At 37.6% G+C, this 27,180-nt stretch overlaps 1 protein-coding gene, 1 long non-coding RNA gene and 1 other non-coding gene across 14 annotated transcripts in view; 2 read left to right on the forward strand and 1 right to left on the reverse strand.

The window, feature by feature from the left end:
- Positions 1 to 27,180, forward strand: part of Nrx-1 (neurexin 1) — a 629,819-nt gene that overhangs the window by 600,286 nt on the left and 2,353 nt on the right. For 9 of the 11 annotated variants that reach the window (XM_069131031.1, XM_069131033.1, XM_069131032.1 and 6 more), the window contains 4 exons: positions 12,214 to 12,455; positions 14,217 to 14,340; positions 18,812 to 18,982; positions 24,691 to 24,850. In XM_069131031.1, coding sequence (XP_068987132.1) covers positions 12,214 to 12,455; positions 14,217 to 14,340; positions 18,812 to 18,982; positions 24,691 to 24,850 — 697 coding nt within the window. The remainder of the gene's footprint in view (positions 1 to 12,213; positions 12,456 to 14,216; positions 14,341 to 18,811; positions 18,983 to 24,690; positions 24,851 to 27,180) is intronic. The other 2 variants (XM_069131034.1, XM_069131040.1) reach the window with 1 other exon arrangement.
- Positions 12,394 to 14,624, reverse strand: LOC138188897 (uncharacterized). Of its 2 annotated transcripts, none has more exons than XR_011175736.1 (3): positions 14,547 to 14,624; positions 14,106 to 14,429; positions 12,394 to 12,524 (listed from the first exon to the last, which is right to left on the reverse strand). It is a non-coding gene; the product is annotated as an uncharacterized LOC138188897 (long non-coding RNA). The 2 variants fall into 2 exon arrangements; XR_011175735.1 differs by having other exon boundaries at positions 12,412 to 12,524; positions 14,166 to 14,429.
- LOC138188935 (U6atac minor spliceosomal RNA) lies at positions 15,037 to 15,141 on the forward strand. Its single transcript, XR_011175762.1, has one exon. It is a non-coding gene; the product is annotated as a U6atac minor spliceosomal RNA (small nuclear RNA).

A 27,180-nucleotide genomic window follows, 5' to 3' on the forward strand; every position in this document is an offset into this window, starting at 1 on the left:
CCCGTGGGAACGATTTAATTGGCCGAAGAAGCGAGCGATCCTCGTTCTCGCCGCGCGACCTCGTTCCGAGAGGATACCTTCTTTATCTCTTCTTCGTCTTGTTCCCGTTTTTCGTTTCCCTTCCCTGGCCCTTCCAGCTTGGCCTCGTTAACTATTAAGGTCGCTGCGTAAATTCTGTCTCGTAGATGTTTCTCCAGCGACTCTCAGGACGTCGATGTGTACGTGTACATATTGTCAATGTCTCGGTATTCCTACCGCGTTGATATGCGCGTAAGGTGTCCAAAGGGACCATCTGGAGTATTGGACGTATATCGCCGGTATAAAACTGGCAATTTTTCAGCCGAGAATCTTGAAATACGTGTTGACAATACAGCTCATACACTAATAGGCGTGTATTGGATTGTCCCGAAAGATTCTTTCGCTTTGTGAGGAAATAATAGACGCACGGTATATAAATTCAGTAAAACGATATAAAAGAAAAAATGCTGCGCGTCTATTATTTGCTTATGAAAGGAAAGAAACTTTTGGGACAAGCTAAATATATCGCTCGTCGATGGAACCTTTTACAAATTCACGTTTCGTGTGGGTCGCGAATTTCTATGCATCTGAATTTCAAACTGCGAAGAACGTAGAATGCGTATAACATGTAAAAATATTCAAATTCAAAGTATAGTATTCGTTGTAATATTTGGTGGGTAAAATAGATCCCTGCTCAGCTCCCATATCTTTTTTCGATTCTTTGGTGCTTTGGTTCGGAATAATAGGAATTTGCATGAATATTAGTACCCTGCCTTGTGTCTGTTTTACGAGAACTTTTCTTCTGTCGCGCCCTTACAATCTCAAAATTAATTTACTCTTAACGACTACGGTGAAAGGGTCGCGTTAATTGTACCACGGCATGAAAACACCATAGCAATTCGTTTTAACGCGTTCATCGTTCTCTTATTTTGGGTATCAACGTAACCTAATAGCAATGTTATAGCGGTCTTTAAATCCTCCAACCCTCCGTATCGAGTTTCGACCTTACGCTGGAATCCTTGAGAATGGAACTCGCTCGATCGTAAAGCTCGACCCTTATCGAGATTGCTTCTCATGGCTTGTAATTGGACCAGACGTGGATTCTATTGATTAGGGGAGAATATGTCTGCAATATATTTAGAAGACCGATAAGGACCGATAGGAAGTTGGTAAATAGCATATCTGTACGTATAATGAAACTTCGTGCAAGACCAACAGAAACGTGGAAGATTTGACATTTTCTCTAACTTAATAATACCAAAAATTCGTACGTACAAGTCTGGCAAGAAATAATTTAAATTTTTCAGCGAAACCTCACCTCTTTTTTAGAGAATCTTCCTAAAACCTTCTTATCTTTATCTAAGAGAATCTTCTTAAAACCTTTCCAAAAGAAAAAGAAAGAAAAGAAAAATCTGAGATTTTGCTATCGACAGATTTTCGTTCCTCGTACGCCGTCACCCGGCTGAACCCGACGCGCGCCCTTTGAACTTGAGGTTCGCCATTCGAAAGGACGATCACGCTCGGCACGTGACAAAAATGTCAAGGATGATCTGGTCGGCTCGCCGCGTCTCGCATACTTTCTCACGTGTCTGGTGCATGATTCCCGAACGAGACACGGCCGATTCCCACAGGCTAGCTGGTCGAAAGCGTGAGACAAGTTCGTCCCTGGAAGCAGCGGACCGATCTGCTTCGGTAGTAGGCGTTCAGGTCTGGAAAAGAGTTGGGCGCGCGTCGTTTCTTCTTCCTCGTCTCGCACGATCTCGACGCCAGGGAACTTCCCACGGGACACCGTTCCCAAGGAGTTGCCGGCCAACCGAGAAACGCTGTTCCCATGATCGTGGGAATTCGAGCGACTTCAGGGGAAACAGATTCCCAGATCGACTAGGAGACCAGAGAAGCCAAGCTGGTCGACGAACGCCCTACCGATTTACCCCTTGCGCGCTTTCCTCGCTCGATCGACCTGCCAACACGCCGCTCCATCCTCGAGGAAGATTTCAGCCAGTTAACCGCGGAATTTTGTTTAAAAAATCCCGTACGAGGTGCGTAATTAAAATGAAGCAACGCACGTGGAACGTAGGGCAAGTGCTGCTAAACTTTGCGAAAAAGGTTAAGCAGAACGAGGAAAGATTACATTTTTATTCGATAAAAATTTAACGATTCGTTGTGGACAAAGGTATTGTTGTTAGAAGCTTGAAAATTGGCAAAAAGTAATAAAGCAAAATACACGAAACGATTGGAGGAACAGCCGACATACGCAGCAAAGTACACAAATGGGGATGCATTGAGGAAAATGATCAACTCGGTTTATGAAAAACAGAACCGATATAGCGAAGAGAATAATCAAACGATCAAACTGTCTTTTATAAAGTAGATGATAGTTTTGCTGGAAGTATAAGGGAAACAAATCGCTAAATGTCATTTATATTATTTTTCATTATAATTTTTAGTTTATATCGTCGTGTTCTTCCCGCTCCATCTTTTCGCAGCAACGTCATTGATGGACGTTTAAATCAGCTGGGAGAAGACTCGCTAACGATGTCGTAGAACGACTTGCATCCCTTTGATAGTCACCTGATACAAGAATCACCAAATTCAGCCTCAAGTTCAACATCTTCTCACGGGTTGGTTCTCACAGCAGCGGCTCGACGAGCCGCCGAAATCTCATTATTTTTTGTAGCAAAGCCATGAGAAAACGTGGCATGGGAAAGTGGCGGTTCTATACGTATCGAATGCTCAAACTGTTGGAGTGTGCGGCTCTGTATACGCTTCTCACGTTTTTGAAATGTGCCGGACAGAAGGAACGCCTTGCCAACCTGAATCTAATTTCGGTTTTATGGACGTTTTATTAGGTGGCTATCCACACTTTGCCATCGTCTTCTCAGATTACAACTCGATTAAGTCCGAGTATTGGGATACGCGTAAACTGTTGTTAGGATACAACATTAACATACATCACATAATACACAACATATAACATACAACACACAATATATAATAAAAGAACATACAATATGCTCAAAATATGTGTTAACATATAAGACTCGTCAAAATGTAGAATTTGAATAAGAGAAACAAATTTTTACTGCAGTTCTGTTTCTTCAGTTATGTTCGGCAAAGTATGAACTTACACGGATCGATTATTATTGTTAAATTATGTTAATTGCCTTTTTCTTAATCGATTCACGAATCTGAAACCTTTTTTTACATCGCCAATTAAAAGCTCTTCAGAAAATTTTCACTAATTTCAGTCTCTCGTATCATTGAAGATAATTCGTCGATAAATTAATATACCCAAGAAATCAGTATGAAAGCCGCATAAACAAGATAATGGAGAATTAAATAATTCTCCATAATAAATAATTGAAGAATTGAAGCTGCAACTCAAATGCCAACCACCATGATAACTATCATAAATTAATAAATATTATAAATATACATAAATGGTAAAACGTAAACGAAAGTGGAAATAAAAAATTGTATTTCGGCAAAAGGATAATAAAGACACAGTACGTAGAGATCTATAGGCATTGGCATAGGCGCGCGATACGTATAAAGCGTAAAGAAGGTTAGGGTTGATCTAAGCGGTGTGTTTAGAAGCATCCGGCGAACATGTTGAAGTGGTAGTTCTCCTAAACCAGTGGAGCTCGTACTAGGAACGGCCTTGAAATCTCAAGGTTGTTCTGAACCTACCAGACGAGCCTACTACCTGCTACTATAGCGGTATTAACGGGTTTTCTCCGCTCATTTACTTCTATAGTCATCGCCCACCGCATACTACCACTACTACTACTACTACTACTTCATTGATAACTCCGCGTGAATACGAACTTTATTCCGCTCGATGTATTTTTTAACGAGCTATATTTATATAATATAAACTTTGTAGCAATCAGAGGAAATGCAATTTTGTTACGATGTATATACGCAAACGTAATTTTCAGTCGAACGAAATGCTACTTTTTCGTGATAATTTTTATGCTACTTGTTAAACGTATTTACACCTTTCAGAGGTATTTTAAATCGAAAATTTTGAAGTCTCATACAGGAACGTTATTTAGAATTAATACTACTACTACTACTACTACTACTATTACTACTACTACTACTACTACTACTACTACTACTATTACTACTACTACTACTACTACTACTACTTACTACTACTACTACTTCTTCATTGATAACTCCGCGTGAATACGAACTTTATTCCGCTCGATGTATTTTTTAACGAGATATATTTATATAATACAAACTTTGTAGCAATCAGAGGAAATGCAATTTTGTTACGATGTATATACGCAAACGTAATTTTCAGTCGAACGAAATGCTACTTTTTCGTGATAATTTTTATGCTACTTGTTAAACGTATTTACACCTTTCAGAGGTATTTTAAATCGAAAATTTTGAAGTCTCATACAGGAACGTTAATTAGAATTAATTGATTACTTAGAATTAAATTTTCATTTGGAATTAAAATTGAGATAGGATCGATATCGTAATTTGAAATTTTCAGAGCTCGATACCTGTACAATTTAATTTAATTCTATAAGAAGACGATAAACTCGACAGATAAATGCTATTAGCTATTTAGATTACGCTATTACGTTTTATCAATATTGATACGAAACTATGAAAACAACTAAGAGATGAAACATACTCGTCGTTAAATTATTAAATGATAAATAGCTAAACTTCTTGCATTGAATTCAACTTTGCTTCGTTCTTAATTGATACTCGAGATAAAGATTTATGTTGCCTCAAACTACAAGAAAAATATTTCTACGATACACAAGAGTTCCATATCATAGAAAAGAAGTAAAAATAATGAAGCATCAACGATAAAGTATCTCAGATCAAACTCTACTTTATTTCGTTTGTAATTATTACTCGAAATGAAGATTTATAACGCTTCGTGGTATAAGAAACATACTTCTGCGATGAGCATATGTTCTACATCGCAACAAAAAGATAAAAATGACAAAGGATAATGAAATCATTTTTTAAATACGATAGAATAGTATTTTGATGAAATTCTTTTTTATTAATATCATTACATATTATACACTGAATATTCGACGCTGCGAAATTTTTGCTAACAAATAGCGGAGCATTGGTCTACGAATATTTCATGGAAATATTAATTTGAAAGTTTTATAGCAGACAATTATATCAAACTTTCAAAAATTATTATTAAAAATAAACATGGATAGCATTATATAGATATATATGGACTGTAGGTGTATGACATAGTAACAACATTCCATCGTAGCTTCGCTCGCAGTACAAAGATCCTTGTTCACGGCCATTCTCTCCTGTGTAAAATGATTTTTGCCGTACGATCACGAGCTCACGTACCCACGGCTCTCACACGATTCTTGCATTATTCAGACCCCTTTTGCAGCCTGTTTGCTTGACCATGCGTAGTCATAATGGCACAGCACGTGCTGCGTATCGCATCGAAGTTTTGTTAATATTCTCACGCTCCTCAATTGCTTGCTTGGCTGGTAGATTGCGTAAGGGTAATCCAAGTGGCTGTTTATTTAAGATTATCGTTCCATAACTCAGAAACTTCGTACAGTAGTTGAAGGTTGAAAGAAGATTCTTTGATGAAAACAAGTTACTAACATTACATTTTGGTAATAAATTAGTATACATTAGTGACGTTGTACAAGGTGGTTGGTAACTGGCGGTACAAGCGGAAAGGGGATGATTCTACGCGAAAAAAGAAGTCGAAAATATAGAATAGAAATTTTTCGTTTGAGGCTTTGTTTTCGAGAAAATCGACTTTGAATTTTCGCTGGGTACGCGTGCGCTTTATCACGTCTCGTTATAACGGATCTCACTGTAGATCGTTGTCTCGATGGAAAAATTAAAAAAAAAAATTGTTATTCTATATTTTCGACTTCTTTTTTCGCGTAGAATCACCCCCTTTCCGCTTGTACCACCAGTTACAGACCACCCTGTATATTATCTGACTAATCAATTTCTCAATTTTTGTTAACATGAGAATTTACGTAAAATTAGACGATGAACGTACGATTGTAAATGAAATTTTGAAACTGGTCATTTCACCGGACCTGGTAACGTTAGCGTTAAATAAGCAAGAAGCGACTCATGTCGCGCTAAACTGGTTAGAGAGCGCACGTTAAAGTGCGTTTACATGTCCTGTTCACGTTTCGTACGTACGAAACGTCGTGCTCCCATCGCCTGGGAATCATCGATGTTTCCCATACCCAAGCGTACGCGCCATGGCATTCCTTGTTCCCACCGTAAAATCGTTGTGAAAGCAAACAGTTCCCAAACCGAGTCCGTGGGACCGATGTCCGATGGCCGCCGCGTTTCCATTTCGATCGTTCGCCCGTTTCGCACGATAAACGTCGCGTGGAATTAAATCGAACACACGCGCGTTTCCTGCCGATCGGCCAAAAACCGAATCGTGGCATTCCGATTATCCGTACGCGAACAATTACATTACCTTACCATTACATTAATTACCAATTACATTTCATCGTATTCAAAGAAAAACCGACGAAATCTTTCGTGTCAGTTCTTCCGTCGAAGTCGCGAAAAAATGAAATTTTCTTTTGTTGTGAACAAATATAAATTCTTTTCGTTCTATCCGTTGTTCTCTTTATTTTTTGATTACTTCTATTCATCTGTTAGATACAGCATCCACTAACTATAATAAATAAATATAATAGAAGAAATATTTAAAATTCAGATTGATATTAAGATGCAAATTATTCGCAGAAATTAATCGAAACGGAAAATCTGTTTTCTTTTGCATATTTTATGAACCGATGCAGTATTATTAAACTCACACTGTGCATTATCATAATCCAAAAACATTGAAACGTACGAGTAGCGCAATAAATATCTTCTTCTCGTACGTTACCAATGGTATAGTATTTCAACAAGATAAAAATAATGAAATAGCTTGTTTCAAACATTCTCATTTTCCCGCGTTTATTTCAAATAAAATTTGCTCGCGACTGCAACGTGCGTCGCGTCGCTTCCCGCTCGAAAACCGGACGCCATCGCTGCCGGACGTCGATTTAGGAATTCCAAGGCGAAGCCAAATATTAGGCAACCCGATCCACCTGCGGGTTCTTCTCTCCTGATCCATTTTAACCGAATGCGCCACTTATCTAAGCGTCCGAAGACAACTTCTTAACCCACTTTTCAGGTCCACCACCTCCACGTTCGCCATACTTGCCTGTCAGTTTACTTATTAATTTAGATTATGTCGTGCAAGAGCTAATTGCCACGAAACGTTAGACGGTTAAACGAGCGAAATTCTTATGCCACCGATCTAACGAGAAACGCATCCAGGTCTGTTTAAAATAAAATTCTCTACGATCGGTAAGTCGAACGTCATTTTCATTAAAAACATGATGGTCTTGTCGATAAGTCTCTACATGTATCTATAAAGAGACGGGTTGTATACTAAATAGGGAAGAGTGGTGGGGAATTATTTTAATTCATTCGCCATGATAAGAAGCAGAGTATATCGAATAAACCAGCATAATTTCTATTTGAGAAATTATACGCGTGGTAATAATATTTGTAGCGTATAATCGCATATATCAATTGTTTGTACGATGGAAATTTATAGTTTACAAATTATGCTCTTGAAAAATATGTAATTTAGAAATTATGTTATCGTAATGCTCAAATAGAATGTAATAATTCTAATTGTATCAATAAAATGAATTATCAAAGTGAATTTCAATATATTACAAGAATCAAACAATGTTATTATTAAACTGTGCGGATATTTATGCGATTTAATGTCTCCAAAAATATAACTAAACAACTCACATTCGTAGCATTTAACTACGTTTCAAATAATTATACAAATATTATAGTAATAACGCGAGTACGTATTTTACATTGAATATTCTGCATTATTTTTACACCTTCGAATTTCCCCTCTGTACTTAAATAAAATCTGCGATCCACTCAAAACATCGTATTTAAAGAAACTGAAGAAAAAGACTCAAGTGGAAGACTCACGAGTCGTTTCCTATTGGTCGACGAGGATTTGGAGGGGTCATGGATTCCGACGAACGACGTCTGGTTGCCTAAAATCTCACGATTAAGTCGGACAGGGAACCCGAACTCACTCACGAACCTTCTGCTCTCCTAATAAAGTGATACAGTTTATTGGACTTCTTCAAATCGGAATGCGGTGTGAGTGACACGATTATCTTCTTCGGGGAAGCATCTGTCGCTCCACCAATTTCTTCTTGTCATTGTTATTGACAAAAAGTCATTGAGGAAGCCGAGTATAGTATTGACGATATACTTACGAGACGCGTGCTGGCACGTGCGTTCCTTTCTATATATCTATATATACGTATATATGTGTGTGTTACTTAGGCTGAGACCAACCAACTGTATTTTTATACTACGCTGATAGACTCACTATGCTTGGTCGGCAAGTGCCAGTCGAGTGGGCAGAAAAAATGTGAACTAGAGTCGAGTTCCGCGTGAGTCACTCAGAGAACACCTCTTCAGTTTAGCTGACGCGTGCCTTTTTTTGTGTTTACATAGTAGCTCGTAAATGTATTCGAACGCACATAGAAACTTTTTATACGAGTATATTAGGCGCGTAAAAAATTTGTTGAAATTTCGTCGACGCCAGGAAAGTCTCTTTTTGTATGTCAGTTTAACACTCTAGCGAATATTATTCCGGTATATAGATATATTTGATAAAATGTACATTTTACAAGAATAGAAAAAGAACTGGCGGAAGTTTCAATGATATACTAAATATCAAGTCAGAATACAAGCGTGCTGCCATAAACACAGTATAATGTCCGCTTATTTTATCTGACGCACAGTGGATATGAAGTCACAGTATACTATAGTAATGACGTCAACTCGATTGACGTTACGTATAAAAGATCCACGAGAAGCTTGGAATTCACTTAATCGCAATACGCATCGGTTATATGTACAGAATGCCAGATCGAAACGTTTCCATCTCTTATTTGAAAGCTTTCTAATTTACCAGCTACGAATATATAACTTTTATCTTAAGCTACATTTTAATAAGACAAAAATTGCCCATGTAATAATTTATATATAGGCATTGTTCACGATGACAAAAGAATTAGAATAATTCTGCAGATGATAATAGAAGTTGTTGGCGATTTAGGCGATATTTAAAAATGAAATAATTCTAAAGGAATCGTCTACGTGAAACTTTTCTAATTCGCGTGCATAATTAGTTACACTAAATGTAAATAAATTAGCATTAGCTGGGAAGTATAATTATTACATAAATACTGTCAACATCACGGATCATTACAGATCAGGATAGATCAGCAAGAAAAATTGGAAAAAGAATATGTAATTTGTTATAAATTATTTAGATGATCTCATAAATTATTTATCTGTCAGCTTCACCAATGAGTTAAATCAATATTAACCAAAATCGACATTATCCACGGAACCAGCTATCGTCAATCGCAAATATATATCACAAAAACAATGTTTCAAATTTATCCAAAAAGTACAACCAAGTACCTACTTTATATTTGAACACACGGAGCGTCAAATATCATTGAAAATCATATCCTACCCCCCGCCCGCCAAAAAAACATTTCCACTTTTAACTAAAATATTTCCAATTGATATAAAGAAGCGTACGGAAGCAGAAAAGCGAGCGGAAGGGCAGGACGGTCGAAGAGGCCATTACCGCACTGCCTAAAACGGCACCAGAGTGATCCTCTTGGTAGATTCTGCGACCCTGGTAAGGCTGTCAGCCAGGTTCATTTTTTCTCGGGGCAGCCGAAAATTATTATCCATAGTCGAAGGATAATGACCCTCCATGTCCTCCAGCTGCTGAGCAAGCTCGATGGCGAGAAAGCTCGCTCGGTTTGTTGCTTTCCTATTACAAAGTGGTATTTAACTCGCCTATGGCAGGTCACGTGGGTGAAGCTACTCGAACGTGTCCGATCGCGTGCCAAGTCCTCGGTTTCTAGTCGCCTAATAAAAAAATAGCCGCATTATCGATCTTCTGCCGATCGACTTTATCGTCACGGTTCGAGGTTGACGAGCATGGGGACCTCTGAGACGACTATGCTGGCCTGATCCGTGTCTCCTGTTAATATACATATCTGAGATGAACGTACGAATTCGCTTCGCTTGTGAGCGAAACCGTCAGTCAGCCACTTGCTCCTCGAAAGTTGTCTCGGATGAAATTTCATCCGACACGAATTTCGTTGCAACGTTATCGCCTCGTTAACGACACCGTCGCAGTGCTATTTACAATTTTGTTGCTTTCCGCCTAATGGGATTTACGAAACGTCCTCAAGGAGGACGTAAGTCATATTCTTGAGTCATATTTGTTATAAGCGGGCAATTTTTCACTTCATTACGATATTTTGAGGCGATTACGCTAATTACATGTTCTCGCTTCAATACCAATGTATTTTATTTATGGCTCTTGAGTTGGGTAGGTATTTCTGTCACCCTTCTGAACCAAAGCATTATTTACAACCATAACATTAATTATTAATTGGTTCTATATAAGATATATTGACGTCATGTTATCTATCTTTGCAAAGCTCGTATTTCTGGCTCTATCGAATCAATTGCAATTATATTTTATTCAAATAATTGTATTTATTCATAGCCAGCAAGTAGCGTAGAAATTAGAAAAACAACAAAAATCGATTCGTACTGAACGTTCAAAAAAGAAGAAGGCTTCCAATATCATAGATAAGAAACAACTAGGATGAAATATGACATCCTTTAAAAATGCCAATTTGTAGTTTTTTTTTATTACATATCTGAAACCTCGAATTTCCATTTCTGTTAACATGAATATATTTGTATGTATACATATATATAGATAGATGGATTACACTGTCAGCCTGGTCGTAGACAGTTTTCTAACTTGCGTAATAGAATCTATCACGGAAGCTATTCTTATCACAAATCTGCCGCCGATAGTGGAAGCAGCGTGTGGTGTCGTCTTCGAAGGACGAATCGGACCCTAAAGAGGTTGCACACGTAACATGTTATCCTGTTCTTAAAACCAACCAAATTGAGACCGTTCAAAGGGAAAGGTCTGGAAGCAAACCCTGGCGAACGAGTAGGGGACACAAGAAGATCGCCTCCATCTAATTTTAATTATAAGACACGCTATTTGACCAAGTGGACAAGTCAATAGTCCATGCCAGACTCTGAGACTTCTGTTCGCCTGATAAGTGGTCAAACGAAAACATTTGTCAGTCAATGAAACGGAATAAATTATCCCTTTGATACTCACCAGCGCGTACAAAGTAGCATTTTCCTTTCTTTTTTTTTTTATTTTTTTCTTTGGAGGGGGGTCATATATTATACTTTGTTATCGCTTCGCAGAGTTGTAATTAAACGTGTTAATGGTAATTTAATATCGTTTCGAGGGGTAATCGGATAATTTCGAGAAGTTAAGTTAATTTTAACCGAGAGATTGTGTGTAGTTTATTTAAAGGTGGTAAACATTTCATAATGTTAGCTGTAACTTGCTTGATAATTTTATTACCGCAAAATAATTTCCCCATGGAAATGGAAAATGCCTCGATAGAATAGGCATCGTTTTACTGTGTACGATTTTAACGAATATAATTATGACAAAAGTAAAATTCTCAGTTTCAAAGTATCGATAAGTAATAACAACTTACGAAATTTTGTCGAAAATTATTTTTATTTCTATATATATAATACAAAATTTCAAGCGTAATGACATAATTCATTTCATATTATAGCCATTAAATTGAATATTAAAAATTGCGAATTGTAAACTACAAATTGTAAAATCCTGTTCTACGTTGATCGCTATTTGCAACAATGTATACTTAATTGGACTATCATATACGATATTATAATTAAACCGCGTATAGTATGGAAAATTTGCAGATGCAAAAATACACAGAAAGCACCTAATAAATATGGGAAATAAGCCACTGTCTAGAATATCTAACAGGTGGATAAGATACTAACAATAGGTAAAGCAATTTTCTACCTAAATTCTATATTTTTCATTACATCGATACAAATGCGAATGTGCATGAATATCATCGGTCTAATTACAACTGTTTGTGCTTAGATACCATTTACGCGTAACGACTAACCAATCGAGGGAAATTGAATGGTTAATTGAAAGGGCCATTCTCTGACAATATTTACTGTTGTTCGCAGGTCGCCAATTGACGGTGTTCAATAGTCAATCGACTATTCAAGTTGGTGGTCGATGGAATCGCAACAAAGGCAGAGTAGAAAGGTCGTTCTTGGGCATAATCGCCGGTCTGGTCGTAAATGGCGCTCGAATTTTGGAACTCGCTGCGGCGAAGGATGGAAGAATTATCACCAGAGGAGATGTTCAGTTATTACCTCCGGGAAGTCTGCTGGACCGTGCTGCTCCGTTGCAGAGGATGCAACAGGTAATCAAATTTCCAACAATATTTTACGCAGTCGTTGATCAGGGAAATTATGCACATGATGATGGATGCCTGGAAAATTAAACGTAGAGAAATCGAATATAGAAAAATTAGAAAAATACAGAGGATAATATACTTGCTCACCTGATTTACAGTTATTTGTTTCTAACAAATTTGACGAAGATTTTTCTAGTTATTTAATTGAGTTGTTGTACTATCTTCTATTAATTTCATTAAAAGGATTACGTAAAGTATTGTAAACACGGAAAGATATTCTGTTTTCCAATTTTGTTTATGTCTTTAACTAGGTATTATTCACTGATAAATCATTCGCTAGTAGTGTTATATATAGATATTGTCGTGCGTTTATCAGTACGTTACATAATCGTAATTAATGATCTGTAACATCAGTTTGTGTAAATCGTTGTGAAGTCCTGGGCTTAATTACGCTTACGAAGGTTTTAGTCGTAATAACCGAATCCTATATTAGATATGAATATTAGAATATAGATATGGATAATAGAAATTGGTAATTCATAAAAATCTCTCTGCCAACGTACATAACTTTTACCGTGTGCTTTAATAAATATGAACGTCACATTCAAGATAATGCTTCCTCGTGTTCTAATAAAATTAAACTGCCTTAAATTCCCAAAGTGAAACTGTATTTTACCTAATACTTTTAATAATCATATTGTTAAAAATATTTAATTACCTAAAATATTAATAGCCTAACCCTGACCCTAATGCTTGTAATAATAATATTGTTAAAAATATTTAATTAGCTGAAATATTAATAGCTTAGCCCTGACTCTAATATTTCTAATAATAATATTATTATCAAGATTATTATTAAAAGTATTATTATTACTTTTACTAATATTATTATATGTTATTTAATAACAATTTTATATACTATTTATGTACTATTTAATAATAGTATTAATAATAATATTATTATTAAATAATATATAATAATATTAGTAAAAGTAACTATTGTTTAATAATAATACTATTATTAAAAGTATTATTAGTATCTTTACTAATATTATTATACGTTATTTAATAATAATTTTATATACTATTTATATACTATTTAATAATAAAATAATAATAAAATAGTAAGTAATTAGTAAAAGTAACTATTATTTAACAATAATATTATTATTAAGACTATTATTAAAAGTATTATTATTACTCTTACTAATATTATTATATATTATTTAATAACAATTTTATATGCTATTTATGTACTATTTAATAATAGTATTATTATTAATACTATTTAATAATATACTATTTAATAATAGTATTAATAATAATACTATTATTAAATAATATATAATAATATTAGTAAAGGTAATTAGTAAAAGTAACTATTATTTAACAATAATATTATTATTAAAAGTATTATTATTACTCTTACTAATATTATTATATATTATTTAATAACAATTTTATATACTATTTATGTACTATTTAATAATACTATTAATAATAATACTATTAGTAAATAATATATAATAGCATTAGTAAAAGTAATTATTAAAAGTAACTACTATTTAATAATAATATTATTATTAACACTATTATTAAAGGTATTAGATATTTACAAATTGTTATCAATTATTCAACAAAAATTACATAATTTACTTAACATTTTCTTCCTTCATATTGACAGAAACAATGGTCCAACACTCGAACGGAATATACCTTTTTATTTAGTACGACGCAATAAATTTTCATATCTCTTTTCCACCGCAGACGCCGGCGTCCGGTTTCCCAGGCGTCATGGACGACCTCATATTTTCCGGTGCCGGAAGTGGTTGCGCCGCCGACGATGAGGACGAAGAATGCACGCCAATCTACGAGCCTGGTTCCGGTAAGTGTAAGTAACATTTCCAAAGGCCGTAAGTAATTCCTTCTGCACGCTTGCTCGCGGAGGAATTTCTTCTACGCGCCTAACTCGTCTTCTATCTACCACATATCCATATTTTATATATCTGCGTGCATGTTACACCAACTTCTCCTGGAACACGTATGACAAAGTTAATCGCACGATATTTTCTGTTTTGAGAGAGAACAATTACTCACTGGGAATTGCCAGTCACGCGTCCACAAATCGATCTGCTCGACGAGAGAATCTCACCTAGACATTCGATCATCTGGTCATCTAGTCCAATCGCATGTGCATTTGCAAAATAATTTCCATCTCGATGTTATTGCTAGTCGCTATTCCGAGCATCTATTAATTAACAGACATCTTCGGAGATTGAGGAGAATAAAATGGGAAGAAATTGAGAATGAACATAATTACGCATGTGTGAACTGAAAATTAAAGCTGAATAGCCAAGTATACATATAGACATAGTATATACATATAGATATAACTAATTTTTCATACACGACGAACGAACTCGAACGTTATATCATTCGATCGGTTGTATCGTGGCGAGTAAGAAATGTCCTTACAACTTTTCGATTCGATCCCTCGTTTTCCAGCTATTCACGAAAAATTGCTTTCTCGCTAGTGGTCGTTTGCTCGCTACGTTGCTATATAAGAACGCAACAGACGACATCTAGCGTGTAGTATGAAAGGAGAGACGTTTAGCACTCCCCTAGACAAGGATGGAACACATATAAATGGTAAGGCACTGTCGCCTTTCGGCGGCTCTTACCAAATTTTTTTTCATTAATTGCAACGCGATGCGACTAATTATTCGACGTAAATTAAAAATGAGATTCGATGAGAAAAATGAGGAAGCTTAGATCGAAACGGAATTGAAACGTAACGTTGGAAATTTAGTCTTGGTATCTCTTTTGTTCGGCGATATTATTTATGAAAGTGCTATCGATCGTAGTTGGCAGATTTTTCGACAAATACGTTTTGCAAAGCAATTTATTTAAAATAGAAATGAAGAAATGAAATCGACGGAGGGACAATATTTTGACAGAGTTTGGCAACTACGGAATCTCTGTTATCTAATGTATTATTTATGAAAATGTTATCGATTATAAATATCGGAAATGAAATAAACATCGATGTGACAAGTCGAGATGATAGGAATTTCGTTATTTGTTTCATCGATGATCGTTTTCGCACTTGTTTATTTTTTCAAATACTGCGATAATTTATAGAAATCAATCATTTCGAAAGCGCAGGACTCTGGTCATATAAATTTATCGTTCTTGTTCTGAATGAATAATACTGATAAATTACTTGAAATATAAAATACACGACATTTTATCATAAACAGCGATGCTGTGCAAATGCAATTTCCACCGGCCCTCTCAACATCACGTACATCGACGTAACATTTCGTTAAATAATCTAACTGTCATTTTCAGTTATCCCGTCATTACGAATGGAAAAGAAACGTGCATTAAATCTACCCATCGCTTAAAACCCTCGATCAAACACGATTTATAATTATCTCGAGACAGAACTAATTATTTTTTATGTTTGCAGAAATATGTTTGCAGAAAAATATCGATAAACGGCAATTACTTATGATGTATGTATGCAAACATTAGAATATGCTGCTGACAGCTTCTGCGGATTATTTTATCCCGTATGAACTTCCCAGATATGTTTTTCACGATTAATATACTTCGTTGAATTAATTACACTGCGTTACGATAACTATATTCTTGGTAATACTCGGTGGTAAATAGCAAAATGCTATTTCAAAATATCATATCTTAGTTTATCAACTAAGTGATTGCTGATTTTGTAATTACCACCTAATGTCAAAAATCAGCAATCACTTAGTTGCCAACAAAATAGTCACCTCGATAGCAAATTCATATCACAAAATATCCTCATTAAGCGATAACTATATTCTTGTTAATACTCAGTGATAAATAGTCAAATGCTATTTCAAAATATATTAGTTTGTCAATTAAGTGATTGCTGATTTTGTAATTACTACTTAATGTCAAAATCAGCAATCACTTAGTTGTCAACAGAATAGTCACTTTGCTAGCAAATTCATATCACAAAATATCCTCATTAAGCGATAACTATATTCTTGTTAATACTCAGTGATAAATAGTCAAATGCTATTTCAAAATATATTAGTTTATCAACTAAATGATTGCTGATTTTGTAATTACCACCTAATGTCAAAATCAGCAATCACTTAGTTGCCAACAAAATAGTCACCTCGATAGCAAATTCATATCACAAAATATCCTCATTAAGTGGAGAATCGCCTCGCATAATCATTCGAATGTACCATAACGCAAACGAAATTGGCGATGAATTTTTTCTAAGAAATCGATTGCGAAAATATCGTCGATGAGATATATATCTCTGTAGGTGAAAATAATAACGGAACCGAAAGAGGGCAAAGGAGAACACACACGCACGAATGGGTTCGCATATCGCATGGCATGCCACCTTTTCGTCTTCATGCTTGCCCGGTTGTATCTTCGATTCATTTGCATATTTAGGATCCCTGGCTGGCGCCCCTCCTTTCTCTTTCCTTCGTCGACCTCCTCGTCTTGTCTGGCAGCCGGCTCGGAAATCTTCTCCGGCTGACTAAAAACTGAATTAATACGATCCCTTTAATAAGTCGACGCGCACCGATCGTCACGATATTACGAAAGCAGCTAACGACTAACAGCTGGCGCCGGATAATTTTAGAAGCGCGACATTTCCAGCGATAATATCGAGTCACCAAGTATTTAAAGCATTGTACCGCAGAAGAACGTATTTTTCTTCTTTTTCTTCGTTTTTTCTTTTTTCTTTTTTTTTTTTTTGTGTATGGTAAAAGTAGATTCAATTGTAAGAATTGTAATATTTAATCTACTTTATCTTTTACCTGTATGTTTTTCATTGTGCATTTTACGTGCAGTGTTTTTTCGTTTGTTAATGTGGCGCATTTTCGAGGAAGCTTCCCGCGGGAAATTTTAAGCAATTCGAATTTACACGCATACAAGCTCGGTATAGTTTAGGGGTTTTACTGAGAAAATTTCATAAAGCTATCGACACAACGTTATGAAACACAATACAAATGTAATGTAGAAATTCGTCAATGATTAAATACAATACGATATGCATAATAATAACGATACGTGAAACAATATATTTCTGAAAATAGATAGAATGTTTATGGAAATTATACAGTCCAACGAAAGGTTGAAAAGATAATTTCCAATACACGAGATAAAACATATTCCTCCTGATAATCCTTAGACGTAGATTTCTGCTTTCAGAATAAACATCTTTATTATTTTACCCCAGTGTTTGATAATAGTTTAATAATCCTCTTGACAAAATACCATTTCTCTGTTTATTTACTCGAGGCAGATTGACTCCGCCTGTAATTAATGACGAACGTAACACAGCTTAAAGGTTAAACCTATTTAGGGCCACGGTTATAAAACTTACCCTCACACTTGGTCTAAATTTAGAATTAAACGAAACGTCGATAAACATTTTTACGAGGACGGAAATTTTCCTCCGTGTTTTCATTTTCAATATAAATATACTCTGGTTTTTAACATATTTTCTAGATTACGATAATATTCCATGAAATTAGAAACTACGCTTTCTGTCCAAAGCGATGCATAGCGTAAACCTGAAAGCACAGTGAGTTGGAATATTTAAAAAAATGTAGTCGAAATACTAATTGAATTATGCCGTACGATTTAAAGATCGTAATTACGTCTTCCGCCTGAAATAATAAACAGCGTGAACGCGCAAGTATGAAGAAAGGAAATGTGAAAATAAACGAGACCAAAGCGCCATACGAATCAACTATAGCTTACAATTCCTCGTAATTCGATATTCACATCATCGTTATATCTTTCGCTCCAACAATAGCGCGAATTACGTCAATTACGACCGTTCCAATTGTACCCTCGACCATTCGATCGTCCGATCCAATCGTCTCTCGAATCTTGAAGAAGAATAAAAAAAGAAAAAAGCTCTCCACTCACGAGTTTGATACAACCGATATCCCGATCGCCGGGTTAATAATATCATTATTCCCACTCGGAGCCCATCGATGCCTGTCATCCATCGAGACAGGATCAGCGCGCGTAGCCCGGAATGATATGGTTGAAAATGAAAAACCGACCACGTTCCCGTGGCAACCGAATTGAAAGCTGAAACGAGCCTGATATCGGCCAACAAAATTCCCCAATCAAATACGCATTCTATCTCCATTATCGGCCCTTTCCCTGCACCGCCGCCGCCGCCAGCCCGGTAACCACATTTTCGTTTTCCGTTACACCGATGACGCAAACCGTGGCGAGAACCACGCAATCGTACGGAAATTATGCGAGCATCGCATGCCATCCTACGCAATTTCAATAATCGTTAACCCCACTTTGTCTCTCCTTCTTCACAGACGACATAATAACGCCCGTCTACGTCGCGCCAACGAGGTCGCCGACGACGTTCAGGCCGAAGCATCACAAGGAGGACCTTCAGCGTCCGTCGTGCGACGACGAGGAGGACTGCGAGGAAGGCTCCGGGGAACCCGTCACCACCGAGGAGATCTTCGTCACATCCGCCACTGGTCCGTTTCATTTCCTTCTGTATTTTCTTTTCATCGGTTTCGTGCCACTTTGTTACATTTACTTTGATCGTATTTTACTCGTGAGCTTGCAGCTATGGCCTGGTGATCGTTAACCAAAGGTATTAATCCGACTAAACATTCGTTAAACGTTCCTGTCTTCGTGGCAAAATGACCAACGACCATACCAGCGGTGGATTAACACTTTGACTGCCACGCCGAAAACACGTGTTTCGCTCAGGACGCCACGGAAGTATTTTCATTATTCATATAATGGCAAACTAATAATAAATCGACGATGTTCGAGCTGGCAAACAAATCGGTGCACCGTTCAGGATGGCAGCTAAGTGAGTGCGGGTGGTTCTTCAAACGTTCAAAGACCTTTGAACGCTGATTAGATATTTTTAATAGCTTTCGTTTCAGACAAATTCTGTAGACTTGCCATTAATTCGCTACAAGCTTCTGCCACGGTGCTATTTCCTATCGGATGTGACAAGATCGATCGTCATCTTCGCATTGCAAACGTTGCATAATCGTTGAACATCCTTCTCGAACAAGGAGGCATATGTGAAATTCATACGACCAGTTCTTACGACTCTTTAATGCTTCTTATCAAACCTTTCTGATAAGGCTCTTATTACGCAAAAATCTTCCCTCCTATGTGCTCGCCTCGAACTTTCACCTCTGCAGGAATTTTGCCCGATTTTTCTCTGTTTCTTTTTCAGTTTCCTATTGTTCGTTGTTTTCGGAACACTTGATTTGCCTATACTCACGACGAACCATACTATCCCAGGTATTGATCCTCCGCGCATAGTTTCCTCTCGTTCACTTGCTAGTATGCGCTACGTGCTCATGCAGGCGGAGTATTTCCAAGACTGGTGTGGTTTTCCAAGGCTCGACGCGCCGGAAATTCGTCTGATGGTCTTTTTCAAGAGCCACGGTTTTCGTATTCCGTTCGCAATAGCTTTACAGAGCATTGTTGATGAAAGAGACTTCTTGTTTAGAGAATGCTCGAGAGGAGTTTCCATTAAAGCGTATCTAGTTCGAGAAACATTTCCTGCGCACGATTCTGTCACTCGATCCAAGTACTCCTTTTCTATTACTGTCGTTACATCTCTGCATCGTTCGACGATGCTTCTTTTCTTCTTTTGCTTCCCACTACTCGTCTCTTTCTAATTCCGCCAGTTCAAAGACGGTACGAGCATCATTTACGAAGCTGTTGATAATCTCTTCGAGCTTCTCTCGTCTGCAGAAATAGAGCCGCGATTTTTTTGATGTTAGAAACGATCTCCCTTGCTTTATGCAAGTCGAAGTGGAGTGCGCGTAATTAAAAACTAAAGGAAAGAATAGAAAACGATTACTTTTAATCGATTCTAGTAGAACGATATGAAAATATCAGACGATTAAAGACGCGCCTTTCTGTACAAGATATTTTAGCAAGCGTTGTATTCTCGATTTCTTCGTATCTTCGTATAATCTAGAATTCATTAAGATGAAACAATAGATTCCACGAACGTCGAAGATCAATTATTACGTGTACAAATATCGACAACGAAATTTGCCCGCCGAACAACGTCGAGGATCGCGCGCGATGGAGAACAGTCGATGAAAATCGCAAGCAGCCTCCGGTGACGTTCCTCTGCACGCACCACCGCATTAATATTTATTGTTAGCCAGATAGAATTCGCTGTGGAATCGTCTACGCTGTTCGTAATCGAAGCAAATCGAGTTCGTCGAGCTTTGAGACCATTAACGTGAATAAATGAGAAAAAGTGGGAAAAGAAGCTAACGAAACGGAAGGAAAAAAAAGAAAAGAAATGGAAAAATGGGAAAAGAAGATCGAGGCACGCATGGAAACTCGTTATGGAAATACTTGGCCCGTGGGCGTCCTCTTCATCTGCATATCCCTCAACTTGATGCGGCGAAAGCTCCGCCAATCCCCACTGCCACTGGTTAAGTTGACCGTCACGAAAATAGCACTCCCCCGTTCGACGAGATCGTTGATGCGACTTCTTTTCAGTACGCCGCTCTTCATCGCGGAATAGGAAGCTCCTCTTCATCGCTCGCTCGCCGCTCGTTTATCACGGTTAAGGCAATTTCGCGTCCAACGTCGAGCAAAACACTCGGAACAACCTTCGTGAAGTTCGTTTCTCCATTTTACTATTCCATTTTATCGTCTTATTGTTCATTTTTATTCACCAGATTCACCTTCGACGAAATCCTGATTCGGCTACTTTATCACGCGATCGAAGCTCCGCTGCAACGTAGCTTGAGCAAGTTTGATTAGTCTCGTCGAAGTAATTGTATCGCGTAGGGAAAAACTGTAGTGTAATTTGGTCGAATGGTAGCTGCCGATAGATGGTTTATGGGCTTCTGTTTCAGATGAACACGACATCGTGTTTCATCTATCGAGAAAGTTCGGACAGCCTTGTTGGAGTAATTGTATCGTACCCTGTATGGAAAAATAGTAGCGTAAAGTAACTTGGTTGAAGAGAGTAGCTTTCGACCGATGGTTTCATGGTTTCTTGTTTTATCTAAATTGTTTCATCCAAAATCCATATTGTTTCATTTAAAGTCGATATTGTTTTCGATTTTTTGAGGAAGTTTGAAAGTCTTCTAGGAGTAATTGTACTATACCCTGTATGGGAAAATAGTAGCGTAAAGTAATTTGGTTGGATAGTAGCTTTCGACCAATGGTTTCATGGTTTCTTGTTTTATCTAAATTGTTTCATCCAAAATCCATATTGTTTCATTTAAAGTCGATGTTGTTTTCGATTTTTTGAGGAAGTTTGAAAGTCTTCTAGGAGTAATTGTACTATACCCTGTATGGGAAAATAGTAGCGTAAAGTAATTTGGTTGGATAGTAGCTTTCGACCAATGGTTTCATGGTTTCTTGTTTTATCTAAATTGTTTCATCTAAAATCGATGTTCTTTTCTTTTTTTTGAGGAAGTTTGAAAGTCTTCTAGGAGTAATTGTACTATACCCTGTATGGGAAAATAGTAGCGAAAAGTAATTTGGTTGGATAGTAGCTTTGGACCAATGGTTTCATGGTTTCTTGTCTCATCTAAAGACGATATTGTTTCATTTAAAGTCGATATCTTTCGATGTTTTAAAGAAGTTTGAACAGTCTTGTTGAAGTAATTGTAAAGTAATTTAGTTGGATAACAGCTTTCGACCGATGGTTTTATGGTTTTTTCTTTCATCTGAAATCGATATCGTTTCATCTATCGAGGAAGTTTGGACAGTCCTGTCGTAGTAATTGTATTATTCTATCTATTGAGAAATAGTGGCGTAAAGTAATTTGGTTGGGTAATAGCTTTCGACCGATGGTTTTGTGGTTCCTTGTCTCATCTAAAGACCATATTGTTTCATTTAAAATCGATATCGTTCAATATTTTAAGGAACTTTGAACAGTCTTGTTGAAGTAATTGTAAAGTAATTTGGTTGGATAACAGCTTTCGACCAATGGTTTCATAGTTTTTTCTTTCATATAAAGTACATATCGTTACACTTTTTGAGAAAGTTCCAACAGCCTTGTTACAGTAATTATACCATACGGATAAAAAAATAGTAGCCTAAGGTAATCTGGTCGAATAAATGTTCTCGATCGATGATTATTAATTTAATCTTCGTATCGTTACATCGTTGGAAGAAATTGAAAATTGTATGTTTGTTAAAATCCTGTCATATTATGTACAGACAAACGTGATAGTTTTCGAATATGATAGTATTCTATTTAATCTTCAATTATCATAGGTATTTACAAGACTCTAAATTAGATTGCTTCATTCATAAAACCAATTAAGATCTAACAGACGGTTGCGAGTTTGACGACGAAATTACTTTTTTTCCACAACTATTCTCAGCCAGGTGTAATTTTTTAGGACAGCAGACGCTTCGATCGACGAATCCTAGTCGTCGGTTAACGAACCTACCCGGTAGACATATTGTAACTAGTTCAACCGCGAATCGATGGCGAACGTTGTAAAGCGAGCTTTCTGCCTCGCATGTTATGTTTCGTGTGTGCACCGACTTACAATTAGTCAAGGCTGTTTCTTTAACGATCATCGACCTCACGACCACGTCGACTGACATTCCGATTCTAATCGTTTCGTATTCCTCCAGCGATAAACCGAATTCTCCTTCGAAACAAAAGCGAAGCCTTTTAGAAGAATAGATGTTTCCAGTAAAACGAGTATTTTAAACAGAATATCGAAAACACAAAAAAATGACAATGTCAGATATTTAGAGTATTTAAAAAGAATCGAAACGACAAATTACTCGCGCCTCTTCATTCTCTTCGCTTTCATGGATTCTCCAAGTATTCTCGTCAACTTCGTATCTCGTGAACTCTCGTGAACTTTCCACTGTCGGCAAAGCAAGGCGAGTTACCTGTAGTGTTATACAAAATTAACGCAAGTTGCTAGTTGCTCGACTCAGCTTAATCCAGCCACTTCATCATTAACCACTATCAAACCTACTTCAACCTCGGACGAACGTCAACCGGCCAACTTTTCTTCCTTTAACTCTGCTACGTGCTTTCCATCATCCGACGATCCCTTCGCGCGTTTAAATTCATGCAAACTATCAAACGCGTGATGTTTGTTGAGGATTAGCAGGCGAAAGTATCTCGCAGACTATAGCCAGACTAATTTCACCAGAACCAAATACGTTGCTGCACATGTACAGTTCTATGCATAATTACTGCGATAGCTGGTCGATGCATAAAATCTGTTTGCTTAAAACGTCGTATCTGGCATTTCTCCATCAGCCGAAACATTTTAAAACGCTTGAAACTTCTCGTGTATTTCCAGCTCTTAAACCGGGTCGTATCACTGTTACGAAATTCTGGCTGAATATTTTAATCCTATTGTTCTGACCAGATCTCTATCCCAAATGAATATTACATTTCGCTAGATACTATCACGATATGAGTGGCTTGCAAATATAGCATTTTGCAATGCCACTCGTTGCACGAATAAAGTAGGAGACCTAAGAAAAGGATATCGGAGGGAAGCGAAGAGCAGAGTCAAATGGAGCGAAGGCAAACGTGGCAAAGAGTATAATACAAATCGTCAGCTTGCAAGTGACTGAGAAGAACAGGAAAACTATAGCCAGCTTGTAATCAATTCGTCGTAAAAATAGAAGCCGAAGATGAGGACCTAACGATCGTCGATTCTCCGTAAAACCGAGCCATATTCTTCGCCAATTACGAAACATAACGGTGAGGCTTGTAATTAGGAAACATCGCCAGGCCGAGCTACAAGCACGAGGCACCCGGCGTCTGAAATTTCCCGGAAACTTTCAACCCGTTTTACGTAAACGCGTCTATAGTGGCGCGTTCGTCACGACGTTACGAAAGGGCAGAGCGAAAAAGGAAAGCAATTAACCGGTCGTAGCGCGGAATTGTATAGAAACGCGTATATACAGAACGCGGTAGACGATGGTCGGTATGCGTGCGTGAATGATCGAACGGTTGTCCCTGGAAGCCAGGAAACACGAGTCCCAGAGCGCGGTTGGGTGCTCGCAACGTGGCTGCTGGCCACGCACGCGTGAATATCGCCGGCCTACGCACGCGTAAATATTGTCGGTAGCACGTTACTACCCCATCCCCCTGTTCGAGCCAATCGGATACACGTAATTGCAGCAGCCGGCTGACGCTTCCCTCTCTATCTCTGTCTGTGTTTCTCGTTTCCATATCCGAAAGCAGACTCGAGCTCGGTGGCGTACACGACGGGCCGCGAGTACACGACCAGCCACATCAGCACGCAAACGTCTCCAGGCTCGCCGTCGACATCGACCCGGGACATCGTCACCGACTCCGTCCAGTACAATGTGTCAACCACAGACCTCGAAACCAGCCACGTCAGGTGAGTTTGCCAGTTGCTCGCGAGGACACCCGCGGCGACGTTGGAACCTCGCCGCCACACGAATTCCGCTAACTCGTCCGGGGTTCGTTGTGCCTGCACGTCTGTCCGCTGCGTTTCCGGCGACACGTCGGTTCCGGCGTCGTTGCTCCGCGCCAATTTTCAACTGTTTCCATCGCCATCGAAACGTATTCCATTTTTCTTCCGACTTCCGCTTTCGCTTTTCTTTCCTTTCGGTTCTTTCTTCTTCTTTTCTTTTCTGCGCCAGGTGCATGCACAGGGTGTACTTTCGTTGCTCGACCAGAAGTTTGGAATTTTCTACGGAGTTTTGTACGGGAGGTAGCGAGTTTGCAGGTCGATCTGGGATTTTGGTTTCGATACCTAGGGCAGCTCTTTCGTTAGAAGTTGGTCCAAGTGAGAGAAACTGTAGCTACGTGGATGTCCGTAGCGTTAATTTCGAATCGACGATGCAACTTGCGAAGTGATTCCGGGTTTCTGGTTTCTTTGCGTGCTAATAAAGGTACTTCGGTTGCTTTAGAAGCGAGCTGCGAGTCACAAGTTTCCGATCGTTGCGACACGTTGCTCCGGGAAAATTTGAGGAACAATTTGCTTTTGAGATCGCGTTATTCTCGGAAAGTCTTTTGTTAAAAGTCTGTCGGGACAAGGGAAATTATTATCGTCGTCTATGTAATGTTTCCATTTCGAAAATAATAGAAGTGAGCAAAGCAATTCCAAATTTCTCATTGGTAGCGTACGTGCTGTACGTGTTCGCGTATTTCACCGGCGATTAGATCGCTTCTCAGATTCTCAGCGTACTTTTTTATAATTATTGCAGCTGCGTATATAGCGAGAAATATATCGACAAATTCTTTCAATTTGTACGTTTTATTTAACTGTATGATTTTTCTAACGCCGTAAATTTATTTTACGATATTTGTTTAGTTACTTTCGCGACGAAAACGATAGGAATGAAACGAGAGATTTATTGAATAGAGAAAATTAGATGTTGTATTATGTACGTATTTTATTACGCCTGATTTATTTGACAGAAGTTTCGTCCAGAGATTGCGTTTTATTTTTTCGAGGAAATGGAAAAACTTGCCAACTCTTCTCGCGTCAGGGAGCTTTTTTTTTTTTTTTTAACCCGCTGTTAAACGACGTATATAACGCGGCTTAACGATCTAATAATAATACGTTGTTCCATATCAAAGGAATTGATTTTAGGGAAACAATAATAACGTGTTTATGAAGTAATCATGCAGAATATCTACATAATTATAATTATTCGGACATTAATTGTTATAGAGCTATGGAATATCTCGCGAAAGCATTGGTCGATGGTTGAAGCGTTAAAAATATATGTTTGCAATTTTTAATGTATTTTGTATTTCCTACTGCAGCACGCGCAATTTTTCATAACTTGTCTAAGTTTGTAAAAGCGTTTTTAATTATCACACAAAATCCCAGAGTTACGGAGTTTCATGTGAAATTTAATTCGTCAATTTGATTAATTAAGAGTTTCAACTGATTCGTCCGATCGAACATTTAAAACTGGCGGTAGATTTAGCTGCTGGTCGAATTGTTCGAGACGAAATTGATAGTAGCAATAGTGTTCGCAATTTCCTCCATTGCGATCTTAAAATTGGGCGAAAGATTAGCAATCATTTGCTGATTACTATAAATTCTCAAATACATTCGTAGAAATAAATTCTCGTAGCTGATACTTCGAACGATAGTTCGTTTTTAAACAGCGCGTTAACGTAAATTAATGGTCGCACGGTTGTTCCGTAGCTTAAATGTTATAGTAACGTCGCATAATCTTCCGCTTTATCAAATTTTCCACACGCTTGCCGCGAGAACGTTCTCAACGAGGACGACTGGAAATATCTCAATTTTCCTGTATTTTCTTCGCTTAACGACTTCCCTCTCGACAGAGAAGTAAAAATACCAGTTATTTGCAAAATTGATAGAATCGATAGAAACGTAAGACAGCGGTCACTGAATTTTGCGAATTTTTCAAAAAATTAAACCATCGAAAAATATTAATTTTCCGTGGAATTGATAAATTCGAGAATAGATAAAAATACGGTAAAAGTTCGTTTGTCCGAACCAGTTTTTGTTCACTGTCAGTTAGGCGAACTCGTAACCGGGTAACTTTATTATCCGAACTCGTCGGTTATCCGAAATATTTTCTCCCCTGTCGGATAGAGCAACTTGTATCGTGAAAGCGCGATAGACAAAAAATGATGGAAACTTATTCCCAATAAATGGAATTGTTCGAGCTTGCACGCTTCTAATCAGAGTTTGTACCCATATAGCAACTGAGAGAACAT

This window comes from Bombus flavifrons, chromosome 17 (assembly GCF_040668555.2).
Source record: "Bombus flavifrons isolate JBK064 chromosome 17, iyBomFlav1_principal, whole genome shotgun sequence".
Taxonomy (NCBI): Eukaryota; Metazoa; Arthropoda; class Insecta; order Hymenoptera; family Apidae; genus Bombus; species Bombus flavifrons.